The sequence below is a fragment of the Microcaecilia unicolor genome, chromosome 3, assembly GCF_901765095.1.
Source record: "Microcaecilia unicolor chromosome 3, aMicUni1.1, whole genome shotgun sequence".
Classification (NCBI taxonomy): Eukaryota; Metazoa; Chordata; class Amphibia; order Gymnophiona; family Siphonopidae; genus Microcaecilia; species Microcaecilia unicolor.
In genome coordinates this window covers 503,020,440-503,046,928 of record NC_044033.1, presented here as the reverse complement: position 1 = coordinate 503,046,928, position 26,489 = coordinate 503,020,440, and the positions used below count along the sequence as shown (strand labels likewise).

The 26,489-nt window shown below is 46.0% G+C and overlaps 1 protein-coding gene across 1 annotated transcript in view; it reads right to left on the bottom strand.

The window, feature by feature from the left end:
* MDN1 (midasin AAA ATPase 1) overlaps window positions 1-26,489 on the bottom strand; it is a 548,987-nt gene that overhangs the window by 326,114 nt on the left and 196,384 nt on the right. The window contains exons 31-37 of the mRNA XM_030199093.1: window positions 26,195-26,325; window positions 23,399-23,543; window positions 17,192-17,321; window positions 12,383-12,625; window positions 10,547-10,744; window positions 7,061-7,269; window positions 2,632-2,754 (exon numbers count right to left, since the gene is read on the bottom strand). Coding sequence (XP_030054953.1) covers window positions 2,632-2,754; window positions 7,061-7,269; window positions 10,547-10,744; window positions 12,383-12,625; window positions 17,192-17,321; window positions 23,399-23,543; window positions 26,195-26,325 — 1,179 coding nt within the window. The remainder of the gene's footprint in view (window positions 1-2,631; window positions 2,755-7,060; window positions 7,270-10,546; window positions 10,745-12,382; window positions 12,626-17,191; window positions 17,322-23,398; window positions 23,544-26,194; window positions 26,326-26,489) is intronic.

Here is a 26,489-nt window from a genome sequence, read left to right as displayed (position 1 = left end):
TCAACATAGTATCTTGCTGATATCCAAGTATTTTTACTTTACAAAGATGTATCTCATATTGCCTTAAAGGGCATTCAAACACATTGAAAGTTTTTTATATCCTTGCCCCAATATGCATCTCTGAATAACAATCAGAGGGGTCAGTGCAGAAAGCTACATTGTGAGACCGCTCAGTTAGAAAGAGATTAGCGGGTTAACCATCAATTTAAGAGCCGCCCAATGCAAACAAAGGCTGTGCGCTGGTGCATGATCAGCAAAATCTAAGTAAATAAATGGCAAAAGAGGCTATTAGCTATATTCTGCCCCAATGAAGAGCTAAACCAGGCAAGCACATAAAAATTTTACCACCAGGTCAGAAGCAGCATAGGTGGTTTGGCTCACTCTTTGCATCATGGCAAAATGAGCAAGAACCCCCCCCCCCCCCACCCCAAAAGTTGTCAAGACCCTGACAACCCACCCCTACCAAAATATCCCTGGTGTTTACTAGCCCCCTCTCCCGACTTAAAAAGCTCTAGTGTCTAGCGACACCCATCCCTTTCTCCCCCCCCCCTCCCCCAAATCCAACTTGACTTTACAAAAGAGAGAGAACGAACTCCCTGATGTCTAGTGTCACCCCTCCAGACCCCTGTACCTCGGATGCATTGGGTGGGGGTCAGTCTGCAATAAGGTAATTTTTCTCTTATTTGGAAGTCAGGCTGATGGAGATTGCCTGTCACTATATACTTTTATGTCACCTTTCCTGTCAGTGCCCAAGCTACTCACTACTCAGGCACTGACTTGAAGGATGACATTTCACAAACTGCTGCAGTCATCTGTATACTCATTGTTAACTGCATACAGGCGTCTTTTTTCCATTAATCGTGCAGCAGAACCAGCATTTAGCTGGTTCTACCACACATCTTTCTGCATCTTCCCCTCAGATTTCTTTCAGTAGCTGTCAATCATGTTTAAACTGTTGTTTCAATTTGATTCCCTTTAACAGAACAGCTGGATTCTTCTTTCAGGAATATTCAAATCAACTGTAGTGCTGGACAATGACAGGTTCTATTAACTTATTATAGGCCCTGTTAAGGCAAGATTTTGGAAAAGAAACAATTTGGATTTGTTATGACAAAGAATGTGAAGATTTATGCCGTTAAGATTTAAATTTCTTATTCTCACAGGCAGAATAGAATGCACCACACCAGTATTTTGCCCAATATATAGCATCAGCATTAGAGAATTTGGGGGCAGGGCCAGAGATTGGTTTGTTTGGCCCCCTCCAATTTTTCCTTCAAAGTGTAGAGCATGTTATGAAGATTAGTGAAACAAACTCCTACTTTAATGCATTCTGACCTGTTTGGGTTGTTTTTTTTTTTTAAGATAGAATGTGAAAAATATACAAGAATGTGAAGACTCACTAAGCATTGTAGATAGAAGAAATGGATATACACAAAACTAAGAGGGAAAGAATGAAATGTAGATAGGACTCCAACATGGTTATTGTCAGCTAAGGTAAGCCTCCAAGACATCTTTGGCATTAGCCAAAAGCATTAACTCCAACATCACATTTAGAAAGAAGAAAACTAACAGTTTTCTGTAAGTACAGGCATCAGGAGTTACCTTCCATAAGGCCATCAAGAAGCACTTGTATCATTTTAAGGGGCTTTTTTCTAGCTGCATAAGCAGTTGTTGCAGGTTTTACCACACAATAGATATTAGCACAGGCACACAATGTTTTCTATGTTAAAAAGAAGCCAACACAGTAAAAATCCTACATTCCCTACCAAATGTGAGAATGGACAGGAGCCAGTCTTGACAGCTAACTCGTGAGTTGGTACCATGCTTTAGCTGTAATGATTGCCGATAGCGAAGCTGCACTTAAGAGACTCCACTGAGAGCATGACGTTTCTCACTGGAGGTGCAGTGATGCACCCCCCCTTCCCCCAGATCTCTAATTCAGACATGGAACAAACCCCATCACCCCCGACTGCACACACCCTGGCCCAGATGTGCTCAATGCCCCCACATCCTCAACCCCCTCAGGGACCTACCTAGGAGTCATATACTCTAGGTTAGGCAGCAGCAGTCCCCCTCTGCTCCCATCCAGGCCTCAACTGAGATCCAAAATGGCTGCCATGCCCCCTAGCAGTAGTCTTACAGTATTAAAGGGGGTATCCTTCCACATAAGGAGAGAATAGAGAAAAAAGTACCATGAGAGTACTACTAGAGAGGCATAGTGGCTATTTTGGATCCCAACCAAGGCCCAAGTGGGAGCTGCTCCCATCTGGGACCACAATTTACAGAAGACAACCCCCAGATATGTCGGGGGGGGGGGGGGCATATAGATTAGGGGAAGGGAAACAGAGATTAGGGTGGAGCAGAAATTGGGGTGGAACTGTGTTGGGAGGGCAAAAGCACTGTTTATTCATTCCTGTTAGTGTGGCCACCCACATTACCTGCCACCGCAAGTAATGCAGTGTGGGCCATTCAATCTGGAACTGCAGGTAATGCAGTTCCTGTACATTAACTGTCTGCCCTGAGCATGGGCCCTGCAATTACTGCACAGGTTTTGCACTGTATGTGCAAAATCTTACCCACTCTTTAATAAAAGAGGCTCAAGTGTAGTTTTTCTATCCTTGGGTGTCTCACCTCATCTAAAACTATCCAGTGTCCGGCCTTTAATGCTGCAAGGAGTGGTCCATCACGCCAGGCAAACTCTCCCCCTCTGCCTCCTTCCACAGGTAGATCTGTCCCAAACAAGTCTGTTATATCCTTCATGGGGACAGAAAACAGGCAACATAATACAAAGATGATTTTAGAATGAGCAGGTCTCCCTAAGTCCAACTTGCAGGCTTGTATTATAAGCTATGTTATTCACATTCCAACTAGTGGAGAAAGATCATACAGATTATGCTGTGCTCTTTAAGACCTGGGTGCAGCTCCAACAATTCAGTATTTTTCTATCTCCAGCAGGAGGAAGTGGATGTGCTCTGTAGCTCCTGGATTAGTTTCATAGGCTGGCTCGTGGTTCAAATAGTCAACTAGCTTTCAGATGAGCATGGTGGTATTCCAAGGAATAAACCTGTAAGTCTCTATGTCCCTCCCTTCCCCCCATCCACCACTCAACCTATATCTAACAGCTGCTCTTTCAGAAAAAAAATTAAATAAAAAGTCAATTCTTCAGGATTTCTAAGCAGAGCAATTAGCCTGTCACTTGTAAGTGCCTATGTAATAGGGCTAAGCCACTGGGGTTGAAATCAGCAGTGAGAGAGAACATATAAGACAGATTTATTTACAACAGCACTTTTCATCAGCTCTGCTTAAAAATGCCTCAGCGGGAGCTCGCAGCATTCGCTATGCGTTCCTGTCTTAGCAGCTTTATGATTACTACTGGTGAACACTTTCTTTTCATAGCATTGCTCTTCAATATGTTTTTACTGGCAACCCCTGTTGAAGCAATTAAAAGCTGTTCCCACTGTGGGCCCTCTGATTCTCCTTGAGAAAATGCAGCTCGTCAGTTTGCCTCAGGGCAATTAAGTATTTCAGTCAGTTCCAGGGAAGGCCCTTGAGGAGCAGAATGTCGTTCATCTACTACCCCTGTACAGAAGTCAGTATCTCCTTCCTAGCCTGGCTATGGTTCTCTGCTGGAAACCATGGGAACGGCAGCACTTTGGGATCTTTGGAAGACTAATTTGAAGGTTACTTTGCTTCTGGAGGCTTAGAATTGCTCTTTAGGTCATACTGATACTCTTTTGGGCTTCCAGCCTATGCTTACTCCAGAGTTTGCTTTATTGATGCATATTTATGAGAGAGAGGTCATGCTGCCTCAGAGGCTGCTGTGCCAGTATCTCTTCCAACAGAGCCTTTGGCTCCTAAGAGGATCTGTTTAGAGAATGCAGACTCAGGCAAAACAGTGTGTTTCCACTCAGCAGTATTTTCAGACCAAGCTTTGGAGATTAAGGTCTTCTTTGCCAAGAGAACCATTAGAAGAGCGTGAAGCGCCCCCAAAAGAGGGTGATTATTCTAAAGTTCTCAGATTATTTCATAAAGAGGAGCTCTCAACACTAATTGCTAAAGCTCTAGAGGTTCTTGACATCTCGTTTTCCCTCAGCTCCTCCTGCTGCTTCTCAAGGAACTCCATTATGGTTGTCCTTGGGGGTCTTTCTAAAGCCTTTCCTATGCATCCTTTCAAGATTTGATATCCATAGAATAGGAGGTCTCCTGATCCAGGACAAGATGGGAAGAGCTATGACATATTTATATCCATTAATCCCTGATGAAAAGATTTCAACCACCTAGGTTGGATTCCATAGTTATAGTGGTAACAAAGAGGACCTGAAGGATCTACAGGACCATAAACAAAGTGGCACTGAAGCAGTTTAGCTTCTCTTGGTCTTCAAGTTACTATTTGTAATTCCTTTGTTGCCAGAGCCTGCTTCATGTGGTACCTAGTGTCCACAACTCTGGAATGAGATTCAGATTAGCTTCATGTAGTTCGTTTGGAGGCAGGAGTGGCCTATATGGCAGATGTCTTCTGTGACTTGCTTTGCACTTTGACATGCTATATATGTCTGCCTATAGCTGCTCATCTGCTGTTAAGGAACTAGTTTGCTGATGAAGCCTCCAAAGTTTATCTAGTCAAATTGCCATTTTGAGGTAAGTTGCTTTTTAGAGAAGATCGCAGTAATTTAGTTAAGGTACTAGGGGTAACTAAACCACAAGGCTGCCAGAGGACAAGCCTAGATCCTCTGCTTCTTAATCTGTGACTAGATCTAAGTACAGAGATGTTAAGCATTACAGACCAGGCCATCTTCATTATGGCCAGCATCCTTCCCTTTGTTCTGACAAGTCTGGTTCCCAGCCAGTATATTCTGCAAATTCTGCACATAACTCCCATTAAGTAAGAGGTCAACAAGGAATGGACCCAATTAACATCCAACCAACTGAGTCTTGGACATGATCAGAGAAAGTTATAAGTTTTACCACCCTATCATAGATGTCTTCTTAGAGTCCCCTTATACTTATCTAGCCAAACAAGTTGCAGTAGGCTTACCTTAGATTACCTGAAGTCTCTGGGGGATGTTATTCCCATTTCCCAAGTGGAGTGAGAACAGAGCAGATACTCAGTTTATTTCATGATTCTCAAAATGTCCGCCTCCTTCTATGCAGAGATGCATCTCAAGAACTTAAATTGCTGGCTATGAGTTTCTACTTTCTGGATGGTAACTCTACATTACATGATAGTGTCAGTATGAGCAGAAGATTTTTTGACCACCCTGGATCGCAAAGAGATATTTTCACATCCCAATTTGTCCTCCACATCAAAATATTTTGAGGTTCACCCTTTTGGATCAACATTTTCAATTCCAGCCAATGCCATTTGGGTTAGGCACATCTCCAAGGACTTCTTCCAAAGTTACGGTGGTGGTAGCAGCATATTTCCAGGGACAAGGGGTCAGAGTTCATCCTTATCTAGAATGGCTAATCAGATCTTCCTCTTTCCACAATAGCATACAGATTATGGCCAAAATTGCAGTTTTCTCTGGTCTCTCAGCTAGGTGGTCAACTTCTTTAAGAGCAAATTTACCCCCACGCAGATGCTGGAATACCTGGGGGCCCTCCTTAATACAAAACAAGGCAAAGCCTTTCTTCTGAATCACAGAAAGCTGAAGCTTCAAACTCAAATCAAGCTGCTACTTCAGCAGCGCAGTCCATGCCTGGGACTACTCTCAAGTCCTTGGTTCTATTGCAATGACACTGGGAAGTGGTCTCTTGGACACAAGAATTCACATGAGACACCCCCCCTGCAGAAGTCCCTCAGTCACTAGCCTCCCTTTTCTCAGAATTATGAATATGGCCTTCCTTGGATGGCGCTACCTAGAAGTAGCATGAGTTGGCGGTTAAAATCAAGGAAGCTTCTCAGAGGTCCATTTCCAGTTCTGAACTGGAAAATAGTCACCATGGACACCAATCTACCTGAATGGGGAGCACATTTTCAGTATCACATGGCTCAAGGCAAATGGACAAAGACAGAAGCCTCAGGGTCCATAAACTGCTTGGAGCTAAGAAGCAAATTGGAAAGCCATGTAGGCATGCTCTCACAATCTACTGAGCCATTCGGTCCAGGTATTCTTGTCAATGCCAAAGTGGGGGACTCGAACCTCTAGTCTACCTCTGGAATTTTGCCTACTCTTCGACTGGGCCGAAAAGCATCTGATCAGTCTCTCAGCAATTCAGAACATTCAAGTGGACTTACTCAGCAGACACTCGTTGGAACTGGGAAAGGGAAGCTTTCCAAAGAACATGTCAGCTCATTATAAATCGATGAAAGTTTCCAATCATGGATATGATGGTGACCAGGAACAATGGCAAAGTCAACCATTTCTTTAGCTGTTAAAAAGAAGTGAGGATACAGGCTCCAGATGCCCTAGTTCAACAATGGCCCCCCTTCAAAGAAAAAGGTCTCCTGTACATATTTCCTACTTCACCAATATTGGGTTATCTTTGTCATACTGCTCTGCATTGGGGACTAAGAAGGATGACAGCTATTTATTGTTGCTTGTTCAGACATTCCAGTGCTTTGTTATCTAAATACTGAATCGTTGGAGCTGTATACAGGTCTTACTGAGCACAGCGCTATTCTGTATTTTTTACCTCCACTTGCTGGTCAATGGACATAACCTTAAAGTTCTGGACTAATACGGAGGACTAAACGAAAGAAAATCATCAGTAAACCCTAATTTCTCTTTCTATACATCAGATCCTAAAACATGCCAGCTACATGATATCAAGGCTCAGTTACACTCTCACTAAGTAAGCCCATGCTAGATCCAGTGATCCATATAACAAAATTTAACCGACACAACATACCTCTCTCCTTACCAGCTATCTTTCAAATCTTTCTTGTCCTTCCAAACTGCGTTAAAAATTTGTGCAAATATGTTTGTGTTTTAGACAAATTTAAACATTCCACAGTGGGATAGGAGCAAAGAGTTAAAAGATACTTGATAAAACACACAAAAATCTCCTAAATATTTCCATCGATTGAAACAGAAAATTACCAGCATGATCATCATACCGTTTGCTCTGAGAGATTGATGCGAATAAGATGATTTCCTGAAGCCTTTGCTAAAGCTGCCACCAAGCTAGTTTTACCCACACCTGGTGACCCTTCCATGAGAATGGGCTTGTTGAGTTTCAAGGCTCGTAGGAGCCTCTGTGCATTCATGGCCGTGGTTCCCGCACTGAATGTGTAATCCATAAGGTTATTCTTTTCAAAAACAAGCCCTGAGGGGAAAAAAAAAAGAAAACGAAAATTACAAACTTCTACCTTCCCGAGATCTTTTTCTTTTCAGACACCAATATTTTCTATATTTGTTTTCAATATTCATCCGAATTTGTTAGGACATTCCTGACCCTCTTCCCAACAAACTAATTCTACATGCTGAGGCAGCAGAATATGGCACCAGGATGCAAGATTTTGCATACTTTGATCTAAATCTAAAAAATTATCTAAATGGGTATCTCGGTAGTGACAAGTGAAATTTGAACTGAGCAAGATTCGCTTCTTCCCTGCATACTCTCTTGGGCTTTAAAATCGCTGCAGTATCGCAGACTGAACTCGCAGCTGTTTCTTGTCACTCCTGCTTCTATACTGGGAGCGGTTGCTGACATTAGCAGGAGGTGGCCATACTAGCCAGCTACCTCTGAGGTGTCGGAATCCTCCCTGCGGTGTGAAATTTGAACTGAGCAATTTGGATTTTCTTCTTCCCTGCACACTCTCTAGGCCTTTAAAATAGCTTCAGTTTCGATGACTGAACTCACAGCTGTTTCCTGTCACTACTGCTTCCATAGGGGGGGGCAGTTGCTGACATCAGCAGGAGGTGGCCATAGTAACTAGCCCAACTGTGAAGCATCACGCCCTTTGTTGGCATCTGGAGACCTCTCATCTTTGCTATTTCTCTATATTCTCACCCTTTAGGTGTGTTATCATTATACTAGCTGAATAATAAAATCACAACTGCATCTTTTTCTCATTTTGTTTTCATTATGCTTATCACATATCTGCTTTCGTACAGAAGTTGAGTGCTTGTTTCACAGTATTCCTTACAGAATGCTAAGAGTCCTGCTATATTGTTTAATTTCTTTTCTCATTCTATCTAGACAATTAATTCTACTAATGGGTTTGATTCCTCTTTTGCTATCCCAGTGATATAGTCTACAAGATATTATTATCCTTATTGGTTACCAACTTATCACCAAAGGAATCCCTCTGGTTTTGCTTCTAGCAATTTGAATCACAATGATCTGACCACGAGAGACGTATGTGTTAGGCGGTGAGATTCTGATATGTAGAGACGGGGAGAGGGATCTTGGGGTCATAGTATCTGAGGATCTGAAGGCGACAAAACAGTGTGACAAGGCAGTGGCCATCTAGAAGGTTGCTAGGCTGTATAGAGAGAGGTGTGACCAGCAGAAGAAAGGAGGTGTTGATGCCCCTGCATAAGCCGATGGTGAGGCCCCGCCTGGAGTACTGTATTCAGTTTTGGAGGCTGTATCTTGCTAAGGATGTAAAAAGATTGAAGCGGTGCAAAGAAAAGATACAAAAATGGTATGGGATTTGCGTTACAAGACGTATGAGGAGAGACTTGCTGACCTGAACATGTATACCCTGGAGGAAAGGAGAAACAGGGGTGATATGATACAGATGTTCAAATATTTGAAAGGTATAAATCCGCAAATGAACCTTTTCCGTAGATGGGAAGGCGGTAGAACTAGAGGACATAAAATGAGATTGAAGGGGGGCAGACAAGAAAAATGTCAGGAAGCATTTTTTCACGGAGAGAGTGGTGGATACTTGGAATGCCCTCCCGCGGGAGGTGGTGGAGATGAAAAAGATAATGGAATTCAAAAATGCGTGAGATAAACATAAAGGAATCCTGTTCAGAAGGAATTGATCCTCAGAAGCTTAGCGGAGATTGGGTGGCAGAGCCGGTGGGGGGAGGCGGGACTAGTGGTTGGGAGGCGGGGCTAGTGCTGGGCAGACTTCTACGGTCTGTGCCCTGAAAATGGCAGATGATACAATTCAAGGTCAGGTATACACATAAAATAGCACATATGAGTTTATCTTATTGGGCAGACTGGATGGACCGTACAGGTCTTTCTCTGCCGTCATCTACTATATGTTACACTGTGCCTTCTACTAAACATCATACTAAAAAAGGCTCTAAAACCTTTTGTAATAAACGTCACTTGATTGAAGTCCCACTGTCAAGCATCTTTGTTCTTATTTTTCGATTAACAAATCTGTAATTATTAAAGATCGAATAACTGATGCTCAATTTGATTTTGTTATAATCTCTGAAACTTGGCTACACGAAAAAAATGATCCTATTATTCTAGATGTATGCCCACCTAGTTACTCCGTTCTTCATTTCCCTAGAGCTCAAAATAAAAGAGGAGAGGTGCTTTAGCTATCATTTATAAATCTTTAATTAAAGTAAAAACGATCTCTGATTTTCAATCTCCTAATCTGGAAATTGCTACTTGTTCGGTAACTTGCGAAATTATTTAAACTTATCTGCCTTCTGTTACATCATCCTCTTAATTTTAGGAACTTAGTTGAGGCTGATCTTACCGAATTCATCTCCAATGCACGTATTAATAATATCATTATGGTTGTAGATGTTAATTTACATCTTGAAAACATTACCAACCAATACACCAAGAATTTCCTAGAGTTTCTTAATGTTTGGCAATTCTCGCTTTTCAACGGAACGTCCTCTCATGTTAAAGGTCATCAATTAGATATATTAGCAACTAAATTTACAAAACCCTACTACTTTTTTCATCTCAGTTTTTCATTGTACCCCAATATCTTGGTCAGATCACAGTAGTCTTTTTTAAATTGTACTGGAAGGAAATTGAAATTCCAAATGCTAAAATTTGTTACACTCCTTTAAAACTAGAGGTGAAAATGACCTTTTAAAATTCAGGTCCAATGAGTCATTCAGTGCATTACTTATCTCAAAACCCTTCCCTGAATTTCATTTAATAATGGAATATTTGTAAAGCAGTCCCTGACATTATTGCACTTGTGAGTGTCAAATCTCATCTGAAAAGATTATCTCCTTGGGTCAATGAGGATCTTTTACAAATGAAACATAAATGCAGGAGATGGGACAGAATTTGGGCTAAGGGCAAATCCACTGAAAAAAACATTTAAAAATCTACAAGGGTATGATATCCAAAGTGAAAACCTCCTACTATTCAAAATTCACTGGTGATACAGAAGTCAACCAGAAGAAACTTTATTCATTAGTTAATGGTTTAATGGGCATTCAACTAATAACCAATTCAACCAATCTCACACCTACTGGCAACCACTTGGCTACTTATTTTAAACAGAAAATAGCCTAAGTTTAGTTTCCAACTATAGACCAGTAGCCTCGATTCCTCTTCTTGTAAAAGTAATGGAAGGACTTGTCATGCGCCAACCTATGGAGTATCTCCAGCCCTATCAAAATGAATGGTAATTAAAGATATGCAAATTAAATCATCTTGCCTCTAGGGATATAAAACGGATGAATTCCAAACCAGTTTTCCAACTGAACAAGTTTCCTCTCCTTGGTCGGATCATAAATCCTTAGATCATCCTGGATCTCTTTCGTAAACCTGACGATCTTGGAGAGTCTCTCTGACAAGAAACTCAGACATGCCTTTCGAGCCAAAAAAGTAGCATCAGCAGAACAGGAAGTTGCACCTACATAAAAATACAGAATTGCAAATAATGTTATTACATCCATTTTTAATCCTGTAATGTAGAAAAAAAGACAATATGGCCCACAACTTTTGAATATAGACTCATTTCTCCACAATATTCACCCCATAGCCACAAACTAATAGTGTACTGTGTGCACACAGTGCTTTAAGAATTAAAGCCCTATTTTCTACCTTAAGTCCAAGGTGCATCTGTGTGTAAAAAAAAAACCAAACAAAAAAAAACCCATGTGTGTGATACACTAGCCTCCATGGATCAGGCAGCATAGATACAAAATATCCATGGGGCCAAAAGAAATAGACAGAGAAACACCGAAAACACCAGAGACAGGAAGGACAAAGGCACTGTAAATGGGGGGGGGGGGGGGGGGGGGGGGGGGGGGAGTACCTTTTATAACAGTTTGCCTACTTCCCTTCATGAATACACTAGCCTACCAAGTGAAATTGAGCTCTTTAATTGCTAACACACAAATTATAGCATTCTGTTAAGTTATGCATATAAATGTGACTACCGCTCATGTTCTGCCAAAACTTCACCCATGTGAACATCTACCTGTGTAACACACTATTTAAGATAAATATGTATTTAAAAAACAGCTCTTAGGCAGAATTTGTGAATTTATGTGCAAGTGCACACACACACACACTATTTTTAAACTCATTTGCACATGTAATTGGCACATAAATGTTAACACCCAACATGTGCACTGCACAAAGCAAGGCCCGAATAACCATGCCATGCAGCTTGCCAATTCATTCTCACACTCCAGTACTCATACTAAAGCTAGGAAAGAGATATGCATCACTACACATGTGCTCAGAAAAAAGATCTTGCACATTCAGATTTTCTTGCTGGTCTCTCTTTCTGCAAGATGCTGAGAACAGAACCCAGGTGCTGGTCTATTTTAAATTATATGTGAACAGATTTGATTTGTCTCCCACAAGAACAGTGGTATATAAAGTCACAGTAAATCATAGTAAGTACCTCAACATCAGTATGTATTTGGGATTTAATTTAGTATTTATAATATTTATGCTATTTGTATGTTATGCCTGACTTGCTGTGATTGTTCATTTTGTATCCCACTTATTTAATAGGCCGGCTGTAAATGTTTTAAATAAATCAGGCAGTAGTGACTTATCCAAAGCATACCTGACCAACTCAGAAGATTCACTAATGTGTCAAGGCACACTGGTTGGGCAACAGTGCATGAGTATCCTAACTGTTAGTGCAGTGGCCTGAGAACATGGGGAATTGGGCTCAATTCCCACTGCAGCACGTTGTGACTCTGGGCAAATCACTTAACCCTCCACTGTCCCAGTTACAACACAAGTATCTGAATATATGTCAGCCACTTTGATTGTAACCACAAAAAGGATGCATAACAAATCCTTATTAATCTCGGTCGTTACACAAATGCTTATGTTCCTATCTATTCATAAGTATTGATTGATAATGCCCTGCTGATTGCATTTATTCTGTTTTACTGTACACACATTTGGTATATGTAAGAATAAGTTTAAAAGTTTTATTGGTCTGCCTTCCGCCTAGAATTTAAAGTTTAAGCGGATTACAAATGGCAACAATAAATTACTACCAATCAAAGCAAAAAATCCACACCTGATCCTATTCCATCAATATACACCAGACAGGCTGCATGTACAAAAGTTGTCATGGTGCAGAACGGGGTTTTGCAATGCCCATCCATCTCTTCATCCTCTTCTTCTACCTCATCCTCTGCCATAACATTCATGAAGTTGACCCAAGACAGGATATCCCGGATGCTTAGGATACAGCGGCACCCAAACTCTTGATTCAACAGCCATTCAATGAAGTCCATCATGAGCTCAGCTATGTCTTCACCTGGAAAAGACAGAAAGAAGGATGGGACACAGAAGACCTTGGCATGTGAGAGATTTATGGGACTGGCTGGAACTGGGTCACAGATTCTAAAGTTGCTGTTATTTCTTTCCAGTGCTGTGGAAAAAGTAAGTTTACTGTACTCAGCAATCCAATCCAGACAGCCCAGAATAAGGCAGCCAGACTAATATTCGGCACATCAAAATACGAAAGAACGAAAACTCCTACGAGAAAAACTACACTGGCTCCCACTAAAAGAACGCATCACGTTCAAACTTTGCACCCTAATCCACAAAATCATCCATGGTAACGCCCCAGCCTACATGTCAGACCTAATAGAACTACCACCCAGGAACGCAAAAGAATCTTCTCGCACATTCCTTAATCTTCATCCTCCCAAGTGTAAGGGTCTGAAATACAAATCAATGCATGCATCTACCTTTTCCTATACGAGCACGCAGCTCTGGAACGCGTTGCCACGTAACCTGAAAACCGTCTATGAATTGACCAATTTCCGCAAACTATTGAAAACCTATCTCTTCGACAAGATATATCACAAAGATCAACATGTGTAACTGTATAATCTTTAAAACTTCCAGAACTGTCTTATAATGTCTTTTGCTTTAACACCATCATGTATTTCACCACCATGTAACACAAAACCCTCTGTAAACCAAATGTATATTCACTTCTATTTCCAGTATCCATGATGAATTGTAAGCCACATTGAGCCTGCAAAGAGGTGGGATAATGTGGGATACAAATGCAATAAATAAATAAACTTGCAGTCAAACTGCTTGAAAATGTACTAGCATCAGAGCAGAAAACCGCAGAAACCCAGAAAAACTGTGTACTCATGCATCACAAATCAGGTTTGGACCCGAGAACCAAAAATGCACATCTATAAATTTGTTTTATTGTTATTGTATTTTTACTGCTGTGCTCTATCTAGATACAGCACACCAGTAAAAATAAAATAACAATAAAAACATTTTTTTAAAAAGCAAACAACTCAGCACTATCACAACACCCACTAAGGCAAGGATTCCCAAACTTTTTCGGTTCTTGGCACCACCCCGGCCACATGGGTCTCCACACAACCCTGCCACATACTTCTCCACAAACCACCACCCCCCACCACAAGGATCTCCCTTTCCCTCTTTCCCTGCAGCCTCCTCCTCTCACACCAGCACACATTTTCCAAATCCAGCATCGCTCCTACCTTCCCTTCCTGCAGGTCCAGGATCCCCCCCACCCCTGCCACATAGATCTCCCTTTCCCTTTCGCCCCCCTCTCACATCATCACAACTTCCCGAAATACAGCATCACTCCTACCTTCCTGAGGGTCCAGGATCGCTGCCGCTTTTCTCCTTCTCCCCCACCGCAATGCTTGCAGCTTACATTTTTGGGCCATCCTCGATTCACACAAGCACTCCGGTGCCTTCCCAGTCTGCCGCGTCCGGCCCTCTCTGATGCAAATTCCCGTTGTGAGGCCAGATGCGACAGAAGGAAGTTCCCGCAGTGTCTGTGTGAATCGCGGACGCCCAAAAATGTAAGCTGCAAGCACTGCAGCAGCGGAGGGGGAAGAAGCAGGAAGTGGCAGATGCTGGATCTGTGGGAGGAGAAAGTAGGGAGCAATGCACCGCGGCACCCCTGAGAGTTCACTGTGGTGCACCAGGGTGCTGCAGCACACAGTTTGGGAACCGCTGCAGTAAGGATTAACCTTGTAGAGACAGAGGTATGTCTTGCACTACGCTCAGGCCCCACCTGCACCTGTCCTTACACTGGCAAAACCCCTTCTCCATCTGCCAGATGTGTTCCCACTTGCTTATGGCAAATATCTTGCCCACATAGGTGGTTGGTGGCCCAGCTGTTTGGGAAGGCTCTACATCTATAACTGTCTGAAAACACGCAGAAAAAAAAAGTAAAAGAGGTGGGAAGGAAGATGCTGGACCAGAGTGCAGAGATGCTCAGTGAGGTCCATCCCATATTGTGAAAAGTATCACCCTATTTAGAAAGACTAAATTCAATTTAGGTCTTATATACCACTAATATCCCCTATTTAGGGTTCTGTGCAGTTTATAACATTAGTAGGAAGGTTTACAGAATTAGTGGAATAGTTACACTTTTATCAGTAAGACAATGGGTGAATAGATTCTTGTTGGATCGATATGATATATAGAGATTTTTACAGTGTAATTATAGTCTGTGTTAAATTTGATATTACTAAAGTCCATTCATGGATCAGGGTTTGGTGAGCACTGTATAGTAGACTATGAGAAGAAGAAAGTTTTTAGCTTCTTTCGGAAGCTGAGGTAGCTGTTCTCTACTCTGATGACCAGAAGGAGTGAGTTCCATAATACGATCCAAAAACGTTGAGAAAAGTGGGGCTAAGATCAATTGCTCTTTTAGCCTGCTGGACTGAACAATGCGAATGGATGAAATACTAATCAGGTATGCAGAGGTGGCACCTTGAAGAATCTGAAATAATTAGTTCTTTCAGCTACTGGTAGTCCGTGTAGTTTTGTAACGTAAGGTGAAACACTGGTGTATCTGTTCAGTTTGAAGATTAATCTTGCCGCTGTGTTCTGTATGATATGTAGTTTTTTTTATATTTACTCTTAATGCCAAGAATAGGGCATTGCGGTAGTCCAGGTGTGGTAGGATAAGCATTTGTACCAGTATTACAAAGGCTTTTTGGTCAAAGACTAACCTGATTAGGCCAAGTTGTCTCATTTTAAAAATTGTTTTCTTCCAAAGTAGGTTGATATGGGATGTGGATGATAAGGAGGAGTCAAGGATGACTCCGAGCACTCCAGCTTCTGATTCAACTGGGAAGGTGATCTTGTTGGGTAGTGCTATTGAAGTTGGGACCTCATCACCTTGATTCCGGAACCAGAGAACCTTAAGTCTTTTGGGTGTTCAATTTCTTTCTGCTTGTTAGGGCCCAGGTCTGAATAGTGTTCATTCCAATTGATGTAAATATGTCAGAGGTAGAAGGAGCATGATATCATCCGCATATGATAGTAATAATTCTCCCAATCCCAGATGAATAGAGCTGAGGGAAGACTAATGAAGGCTAACGAGTGAACATTTTCTCGCAGTGCATTCAGTGTATACAATTTGTCATGGTGGACAACAGACTAAGTCCTAAGGAAGGGTAGCTGGTTGACAAGTAATGCCTTCATGTACATGTAAAAGTGGATTTATAAATCATAAATGACATATTTTAAACTCAATTATTTCAAACACTTACCAAACAATAAACCACATGCACATCTATGGAATAATTCAACATCAAATCCTGCAAAATATTCTAAAACCATGTCTGATGTTATGATAAACTAAAATTGAAGTGTTGCTGTCACTTTAGTAAGACCAACACACAATCCCTCCACCCAGGACTCAAAGAGCAACAATCTTATACATGAAAAGGCACAGCTGTAAATATTACACTGAGTGAGCCCTAATACACCACCCAATGAGAAACAGAACAAAAACAGGACTCCAACAAAATTTCTACATAGATACATGCTAGCAGAATACCGCAACTTGGTCACATACGTAAAACACAGATCCTCAAAAATATCAAACAAGGGATACAGCAAAAATCCAAAAGATCAGAATGCACATTTCCAAAAGCTAATATAACAAAATAGCGAGGATGACCTTGAAAGAGTCAGAGGAGTCCAAGGATAAGTGCAAAAAACTTGTAGTGGCCTTTAAAGCAGCACATTTTTTTCAACTAGAAATACATCCAATGACTGCAAAACAGTGATCTCAATAAGACAGCAAAGACTCAACACGGCAGAGGCAGGGTCCAGCATCGTCATCACCCACACATTGTGTGCTCGCTAGCATAGGGACAGCCGCCAAACAGCACAGTTATCTTCATTTACTCTATTGACGTTCATGAATTTGTGCCAGAGATTATATGAATCTTAGCACTGACATTTTTGCTGAAATACAGCCATGCTGAGTCTTTGATCTCCAATTGAGATCCTGTTCTGCAATCATTAGATGTCTGCACTTTATAACCACATGATTGTGGCTTTATTAACTTGTATGCACTAATAAAGCACATTTTTTTTCAACTAGAAGCTTTCAGCACTCATCCTCCCTGTTTTTTCTTATATTGACTGCTTTGTGAGGACTTTGTTCTTCTTGTTTTGTCTACATTTCCAAAAGCTAACATATTCCAATAAATTCTAAATAAAATACTTTTTTCTACTTTTATTGTCTGAGCATTTCATTTTTCTATTCACTTTAGTCCCAGGGTCTCTCTCCTGCTTTCCTTAGTTTTTTTTTATCGTCTTTGCAGGGTCTAAGGATGGTTATCCTGCTTTATCCTTAGGGAACAACAAAATTACAACTGTTTAGCTTAAATGAATCAATATTACAAAACACAATTATTTTTCAGGGGATTACAGGCTGCACCTATTCCAAAGCTTTCAAAGTAGCTTTGTAGATGCAATTTAAATACAGAATGACTTTTTTTTCAATTAACATTTCTGTGTCTACCAATACTGAAGGCATTCATGCACATCCAAGGCTGGAGCAGAATCTCACCTTTGTGGTCTGTAGCATCAAAGGAAAGTCCAGGACGTAGATTGTGCTGGATGATTTCAATAAGTTCACCCCGGCAGCTGCTCTGAGGACACCATATCTCAGTAAACCTGTTCCGCAGCGCAGGTGAAAGCTGTATGTGGGAAAATGCCATAAGGTTACAGCTAATAAACACATGCATCGGTAAACAAAAAAGAAAATCAGCCAACAGAAGAAAAAATAAATGAATAGTTTCAACTTGAAAGGAAGGTAAAATTATGTATAATCATACCTGATAATTTTCTTTCCATTAATCATAGCTGATCAATCCATAGACTGGTGGGTTGTGTCCATCTACCAGCAGGTGGAGATAGAGAGCAAACTTTTGCCTCCCTATATGTGGTCATGTGCTGCCGGAAACTCCTCAGTATGTCGATATCAAAGCTCCATCCGCAGGACTCAGCACTTAGAGAATTACACCCACGAAGGGACACTCTGCCCAGCTCACCACCGCCGAAACGGGGGAGGGGAATTAACCCAGCTCATCCCCACACAAGTGGGGGAGGGGAATCCGTCCAGCTCATCCCCGCGGAGCGGGGGAGGGACACCACACCCGCCGATGCGGGGGGATCTGGCTTATCCTGCAACCGCGGGAGGAGCTGACTGACCCTAACACCGCCGAAGCGGGAGGGGTACAAAGCTGCCCTACAGCCGCACGAAGCGGGAGGGAGTGCCGGCAGAATTTATGTCTCAATCCAGCCCCGTAAAACGGGGGGGAGAGGAATGCAGCAGCTCACTGTAACACAAACTCGTCTCAACTCTTGAAGAATCCAAGTGAAAAAACTTGAACACGAAGTCTTTCTGAAGTAACTGAAGACTAAACTTGAACCTGAAATGCAACCAGAATAAAAACAGTACAGATATCTGGGAGGGGCTATGGATTGATCAGCTATGATTAATGGAAAGAAAATTATCAGGTATGATTATACATAATTTTACCTTCCATATCATCAAGCTGATCAATCCATAGACTGGTGGGATGTACCGAAGCAGTACTCACCCAGGGCGGGACATTGAAATCCATGACCGCAACACTGAAGCTCCAAACCGGGCCTCCGCCCGAGCAGCCACAGTCAAGCGGTAATGCTTGGAGAATGTATGGGCCGAAGCCCAAGTTGCCACCTTGCATATCTCTTCCAAGGAGACGGAACCGGCCTCTGCCATCGAGGCCACCTGAGCTCTTGTGGAGTGAGCCTTCCGCTGGATAGGCGGCACCTTCCTTGCGGCCACATAAGCCGCTGCAATGGCTTCCTTGACCCATCTTGCCACTGTAGGCTTAGCAGCCTGCAGACCCTTACGAGGACCTGCAAACAGGACAAACAGATGATCCGATTTCCGGAAATCATTGGTCACCTCCAAGTATCTGATGATGACTCGTCTCACATCCAGATATTTAAGAGCAGAGTACTCCTCTGGGTAGTCCTCCCTACGAAAGGAAGGGAGACAGAGCTGCTGATTCACATGGAAGCGAGAAACAATCTTGGGCAGGAAGGAAGGCACTGTGCGAATAGTCACTCCTGCCTCAGTGAACTGCAGAAAAGGCTCTCGACATGAGAGTGCCTGGAGCTCGGAAACTCTTCTGGCTGAAGTGATAGCCACCAAAAAGACTGCTTTCAACGTCAGGTCTTTCAGAGATGCCCTCGACAAGGGTTCAAAAGGCGGCTTCTGTAATGCTCTTAGCACCAGGTTGAGATTCCACGCAGGCACCACCGAGTGCAGAGGAGGGCGCAGGTGATTAACTCCCTTGAGAAGGCGCACCACATCTGGCTGCGAAGCCAGGGAAGCACCCTTCAGGCGGCCCCTGAAGCAAGCCAGAGCCGCTACCTGGACTTTAAGGGAACTGAGCGACAGGCCTTTCTCCAGACCTTCTTGCAGGAACGCCAACACTGAATAAATTGGAGCAGTGAAGGGAGAAAGTGAGCCTGCTTCACACCACGCTGCAAAGATACGCCAAACCCTGGCGTAAGCAGTAGAAGTAGAGCGGTTCCTCGCTCTTAGCATAGTGGCGATGACCTTGTCTGAGAAGCCCTTCTTCCTCAGACGCTGCCGCTCAATAGCCAGGCCGTAAGACCAAAGGGGGGAGGGATCCTCCATCACCACGGGACCCTGATGTAACAGGCCCTGCTCCACTGACAGCCGCAGAGGATCGTCGACTGAGAGCCTGATCAAGTCCGCATACCAGGGACGTCTGGGCCAATCCGGACCCACCAGGATTACCCTGCCGGGATGCTTTGCCACCCGGTCTAGCACCCTGCCCAACATGGGCCAGGGCGGGAACACAGAGGAGCTCTTGTGTCGGCCACTGTTGGAGAAGAGCATCTACTCCCAGGGATCGAGGGTCCCGTCCTCTGCTGAAAAAGCGCGGCACTTGGCAATTGGCCGATGAAGCCATCAAAACTAGGCTCGGCTGGCCCCAGCGCTTCGTGATGTCCAAGAACGCCTGAGCAGATATTTGCCAGTCTCCGGGCTCCAAGGTATGGCGACTGAGAAAGACCGCCTTGACATTCATGACTCCGGCAATGTGGGCCGCTGAAAGCTGCTCCAGGTTTGCTTCCGCCCACTGGCAAAGATTCATAGCCTCCTTGGCTAGAGGGGCGCCCTTGGTACCTCCCTGGCGGTTGACATAGACCACAGCCGTGGCATTGTCTGACAGGACCCGTACAGGCTTCAACACCAGTACCGGGATGAACTCCAAAAGCGCCAACCGAATGGCTCTGATTTCCAGGAGGTTGATAGACCACTTTGCCTCTGCAGGAGACCAGAGCCCCTGCGCTGTCCTTCCCAAGCAGTGGGCTCCCCAGCCCGACAAAGAGGCGTCCGTCGTGACGACAATCCACTCTGGGGTCACCAGAGGCATTCCCGCAGACAACTTGTCTGTCTGCATCCACCAGCTCAGCGCCTTGCGCACTGCTGGGTCCAAGGGAAGGCGCACAGCATAATCCTCCATCGGAGTCCAGCGCCGCAGCAAAGATTGTTGAAGTGGTCTCATATGAGCCCTGGCCCAGGGCACTACTTCCATCATGGCCGTCATAGAGCTGCACATAGTCCCAAGCCCGAGGAGGAGAGGCTACTAGGAACTGGTCCACTTGAGCCTGAAGCTTGACAATTCGATTGTCTGGCAGGAACACCCTGCCCACTTGGGTGTCGAATCGAACTCCCAGGTACTCCAGGGACTGAGTCGGGCGCAGCTGGCTCTTCTCCCAGTTGATGATCCATCCCAGGGAGCTCAAAAGAGCAACTACCCGGTTCACAGCTTGCCGCACTCTGCATAAGAGGGGGCTCGGATCAACCAGTCGTCCAGATAAGGATGGACTTGTACCCCTTCCTTTCGTAGGAAGGCCGCGATGACCACCATTACTTTGGAAAAGGTCCGCGGAGCAGTAGCCAACCCGAATGGGAGGGCTCTGAACTGGAAGTATCGTCCCAGGACTGCAAAACGCAGAAAGCGTTGATGAGGAGGCCAGATGGGAATATGCAGGTACGCTTCCTTGATGCCCAAGGATGCCAGGAACTCTCCTGCCTTCACTGCCGCTATAACAAAGCGGAGAGTCTCCATGCGAAAGTGCCGCACTTTCAAGGCCCGATTGACCCCTTTGAGGTCGAGGATAGGCCGGACAGAACCTCCTTTCTTTGGTACCACAAAGTAAATGGAGTAACGTCCCTTGCCAAGCTGACTTTCTGGCACCGGAACGACCGCGCCCAGGCGGATCAGATTGTCCAAGGTCTGCTGCACTGCCACAGCTTAGACCGGAGACTTGCAGGGAGAGAGTACGAACCCGTCTTTTAAGGGTCGGCAGAACTCTAGCTTGTAGCCGTCTCTGATGACTTCCAGCACCCACGCGTCTGAAGTTATTCTGGTCCACTCGCCCAGAAACGAGGACAGCCGTCCTCCAATCTGCACTGGGACGTGGACCAAGGCCCCGTCATTGGGTACGAGACCCTGGGGGAGGACCGGAGTGAGCACCTCCGGGACGGCGGTCTCTGCGAAAGGAATGCTGCTTGGGGGAGAAATTCCTCTTGAAGGAAGAGGGGGCAGAGGAACCCGACTTGCCCGGGCGGTACCGACGGGCTTCCTGCAACCGTCCTCTGGAGGTACCGGGACGAGTACTAGCCCGAGCCCTGACCTCTGGTAATTTCTTGCCCTTAAACGTGCCGAGATCGGTCACGATTTTGTCCAGCTCGACCCCAAAGAGCAGCTTGCCTTTAAAAGGCAATCTAGCCAGGCGGGATTTAGAGGCGTGGTCAGCAGACCAATGTTTCAGCCAAAGCCACCGCCGTGCAGAGACTGTCTGAGCCATGCCTTTAGCTGAGGCTCTCAAGACATCATACAGCAAGTCTGCCAAATAGGCTAAGCCCGATTCCAGGGACGGCCAATCAGCCCTCAAGGAATGATCCGAGGGGGAAGCCCGCTGCACCATAGTCAGGCACGCCCTGGCCACATAGGAACAGCAAACCGAGGCCTGCAAACTTAAAGCAGTCGCCTCAAAGGACGACCTTAAGGCCGCCTCCAATCTTCTGTCTTGGGCGTCCTTTAGGGCCGTGCCACCTTCCACCGGCAAAGCCGTTTTCTTAGTCACCGCAATGATTAAAGAATCCACGGTAGGCCACAGATAGGCCTCACGTTCACTTTCAGGCAAAGGATAGAGGCGGGACATAGCCCTAGCCACTTTGAGGCTCGCTTCCGGGACATCCCATTGAGCCGAAATTAAGGTGTGCATGGCATCATGCACGTGGAAGGTTCTAGGCGGGCGCTACGTCCCCAGCATAATGGCAGAGCCAACAGGGGCTGAGGGAGAGACGTCCTCCGGAGAGGAAATCTTCAAAGTGTCCATGGCCTGTAACAACAGGTTGGGCAAATCCTCTGGGCTAAAAAGCCGCGCTGCAGAGGGGTCATCCGCTCCATCCGAGCGGGGATCTATCTCCTCCAAGGAATCCGCAAAGGACCGTTGGGAGACCTCAGACACGCTGCCCTCATCTACATCGGAGGAGACAAAGTCCTCCAAGGCCTGGGAATCAACCCGAGGGCGTTTACCTCTGGGAACCTCAACCTCTTTACCAGACGAGGGAGCAGGGGCAGCGTTTTGCATGAGGAAGGCCTGATGCAGCAGCAAAACAAACTCGGGGGAGAAACCCCCCAGACTGTGCACTTCCGCAGCCTGGGCCACAGCCCTAGACGGACCCTCAACCGGCGCTCGCAAGAGCGGGGGAGAGACATGCTGCGCATCCAAAATGGCGTCCGGCGCGACACTCCGCAAAGGAGCCGCGCGGGAAGAACGGCGCTTAACTTTAGCCGCTTTTGTGCCGTCGCCCAAATTAAGGGCGTTCATGGCATTAATGTCTCCAACCTCAAGGGCGGCCCACGAAGAAGCCGTCCGAGCCGCGTGGCCGGCCAAGATGGCGGAGGCGAGGAGCGGGGGATGGGCATTTATGGCGGGAAAAAACCGCCACGCCGGAGGAAGGACCGGGACATTCATCGGTCACTAAACTGTCACCCATCAAGGGCGAATCAGGCTGTAAAACCCCCGCATCCCCTTTAGAAGCGCTCCAGCGATCCGGGGAGCGACCCTTTGCGCCCTCGCCCTCCGACGCCATATGCCACGAGGAGAAGAATCGGGGAACCCCCTGCCCGCTATAAAAAGGTAAAATTACCTGCTTGCCGCTCCGAGCTGTAACGAACTGGTGTCCCAGTGAGTAGCTGCAATGAACGTTTAAATAAACGTCGAAATAAACGCCTTTAAGGACGTTTAAAAATTTATTTTTTTTTTTTTTAACGGAGCCAGCGGGAGGGGGGAGAAAAGGAGGGACCTGGCACCACCAGGTTTGCACTTGCTCAAAAGAGCCCTCAACCCCAGGCCTCAACAAAACCTAAGGATTAGGCTTGGAGGCCTAGCCAGAGCTGCTGCTGTGTGTGACCACCACCTGCTGAGATAGAGAACATACTGAGGAGTTTCCGGCAGCACATGACCACATATAGGGAGGCAAAAGTTTGCTCTCTATCTCCACCTGCTGGTAGATGGACACAACCCACCAGTCTATGGATTGATCAGCTTGATGATATGGAAGATCCCATTTCATCATCTTTGCCAAGTATTCTACTGCCCGCTTCCAGATCTCCATTCCCTAGAGACCAGATTCAGCTCCTCCCTTCCCTAAAAAAACAGGAGGGTTTACCTCTTTCTTGCCAAAGTCTCCCCCAGGATTCATGGTTGCCAAGATATGAAATTTCTTCCCTGCAGTCAGCAGCTCCACTTTCTGCCCCTCTTCTTCTGGGCTGCCCTTTTCAGCAAGCACCAGAGTCTTCTCAACTTCCAGAACACTGCAATATGGCAATGCTGTTAAAAATTCTTCTCTGCTACTTCATTATTTAATAAATACATTTTATTACCATTGTTTCATAGTAACATAGTAAGTAACGGCAGATAAAGATCTGTACGGTCCATCCAGTCTGCCCAACAAGATAAAACTCATTTTACTTGGCATGCGATGCTTTATATATATATATATATATATATATATATATATATACTAGCCGTTAAGCCCGTTAAAACGGGCGCGTATTGGAATGTTTTTTTTCCCAAGGCCCCCCTCCCGTTGCAGCTGCAAGGCCCCCTGCCATCCTCCTTCCCTGCCAGCTCCAAGGCCCCCTCTGTCCCTCCCTCCCAGCTCCAATCCTCCCCCCTTCCCAGCTGCAAGGCCCCCTGCCCTCCCTCCCTCCCAGTTCCAAGGCCCCAGGCCCTCCCCCCCAGCTCCCAAGGCCCCCTTCCCTCCCTCCCAGTTCCAAGGCCCCCTGCTCTCCTTCACAACTGTAAGGGGCCCCATTCCCTCACAACTGTAAGGGCCCCCATTCCCTCCCTCCAGCTCCAAGGCTCCAGTCCTCCCCCCTTCCCAGCTGCAAGGCCCCCTGCCTGCCCTCCCCCCCAGCTCCCAAGGCGCCCTTCCCTCCCTCCCTCCCAGTTCCAAGGCCCCAGGCCCTCCCCCCCAGCTCCCAAGGCCCCCTTCCCTCCCTCCCAGTTCCAAGGCCCCCTTCCCTCCCTCACAACTGTAAGGGCCCCCCTGCTCTCCCTCACAACTGTAAGGGCCCCCCTGCCCTCCCTCCCAGCTCCAAGGCTCCAGTCCTCCCCCCTTCCCAGCTGCAAGACCCCCCGCCCTCCCTCCCAGTTCCAAGGCCCCAGGCCCCCCCAGCTCCCCAGGCCCCCTTCCCTCCCTCCCTCCCAGTTCCAAGGCCCCCTGCTCTCCCTCACAACTGTAAGGCTCTCCCTCACAACTGTAAGGGCCCCCCTGCCCTTCCTCCCAGCTCCAAGGCTCCAGTCCTCCCCCCTTCCCAGCTGCAAGTCCCCCCGCCCTCCCTCCCTCCCACCCAGTTCCAAGGCCCCAGGCCCCCCCAGCTCCCAAGGCCCCCCCAGCTCCCAAGGCCCCCTTCCCTCCCTCCCAGTTCCAAGGCACCCCCTTCTTCCCAGCCAGCTGGAAGGCCCCCTTCAGTCCAGCCCTCCCAGCTCCAAGGCCCCCCTCCTTCTGAGACCTCCCATGTCCCCTCCCCCCCCCCCAAGGTAGCCGCTACCACTCCCCCCCCCCGGAGTCGCCACCACCCCCCCCCTTCACCCGGCCCGGGCCCTCTCTTCGTTATTCAACTTACAGCAGCGCCGAAACAGCAGCAAGCAGCAGCTCCCGTTGGCCTTCCTTCACTGCCTGTGCCTCGCCCTCGTGTGACGTCACGTCGACGAGGGCGGGGCACAGGCAGGGAAGGAAGGCCGACGGGAGCTGAAGCTGAGCTGCTTGCTGCTGTTTCGGCGCTGCTGTAAGTTGAATAACGAAGAGAGGGCCCGGGCCGGGTGAAGGGGGGGGGGTGGTGGCGACTCCGGGGGGGGGGGGGCGGTAGCGGCTACCTTGGGGGGGCAGCGGTAGCGACGTCAGCGGTTCCCTCCCTCCCCTTCCGCGCAGTTTCCCTCTCTGTCCCGCCCCCTCCCCCCGTCATCACGTCTTGACGCGGGGGCGGGACAGAGAGGGAAGTCTCTACTGCGCATTTGCAGGTGAGTCGGTCACTTGCCATTTATAGGTTTGATATACCCGAGTTTGATTTGTCGTTGCCATTCTCAGGACACAGACCGTATAAGTCTGACCAGCATTCTTCTTGTACTAAAAGTTTTGAAGCTAACATCAAAGCCCCTTAAAATTTACATTCAAGCCCATCCCTATCCATTCAGTCAGAACATGGCGTAGACTGTAGAAGTCTGCCCAGCACCGTTTCACTTCCCCAATTGCCAGCGTCGTCACCCAATCTCTGCTAAGATTCCGTGGATCCATTCCTTCTAAACAGGAAAATTCAAAATACAAAATTCAAAACGTGTTGCTTGTATAGCTGCTATCAGAGTTCTAGTGGAATCATCATCTCATTTCCAAGAGTGGCAGACAGAACACCTCCTGTGCTTCCAAGCCTATTTCTTCTCTACAGCAGGAGAAGATGAAGCGGGGTTTAAACTAGTTAACTTGGGAAGTCAGAGCAGTAGCACAAGAAGGGACAACATTAAGGTCACACCACCAGCTAGCTGAAACAAAAGTGTTATGATTGTAGAGGAAGCAGCAGGTGAGAAGCACTGCTCACCAACTCCTCCTGCCAACTAGATAACAGTAGAGTGCGGAAAATAGAATCTCTACAGGCAATGGCGTGTCTGGTCCCACTTCCCACCCCACCAACCTAGTCACTAAATTACACATCTGAGAGGGCCTTTTTCAGGACATACTTAGTTTACCTATGCCTTAATTCTGCCCTGATACTTAAGAGTACAGTCAGCAATCATTACCAATGTTAATTAAGCATGAAGCTGCAGAGGTGGGAAGATGCTGCAATGCTTAGCTCAGAGGACAGGGTTTGGGGACAATGGATGCCTTCTGGGACTTGGATGGGAAAGACTCTACAGACAACTTTGAAACCTGTCTTACACCAACACACATATACCCCTTACTCCTCACCTGTTGAGTCTCTCTAACACTGAATCATCTGCTAAAGAGATTTCATCCAAGAGAAAAAAGCCATCTTCTTTCATTGCTAAAACCAGGGGCCCATCATGCCACTCAAACAGCCGGGAATTGTCAGAAGCGTCCTATGTGAGAAAGAAAAAAGGTTTTAAGTCTATGTATTCATCTGCTCTCAATTTGTAAGGTTCTACTAATGATCACCAAGTGTTAAGAGAAGAAACACGTGTTTTAATTCACAACCATCTTCCAAAACATCCAGCCTACAATTTCAACCACAAGATAACAGACA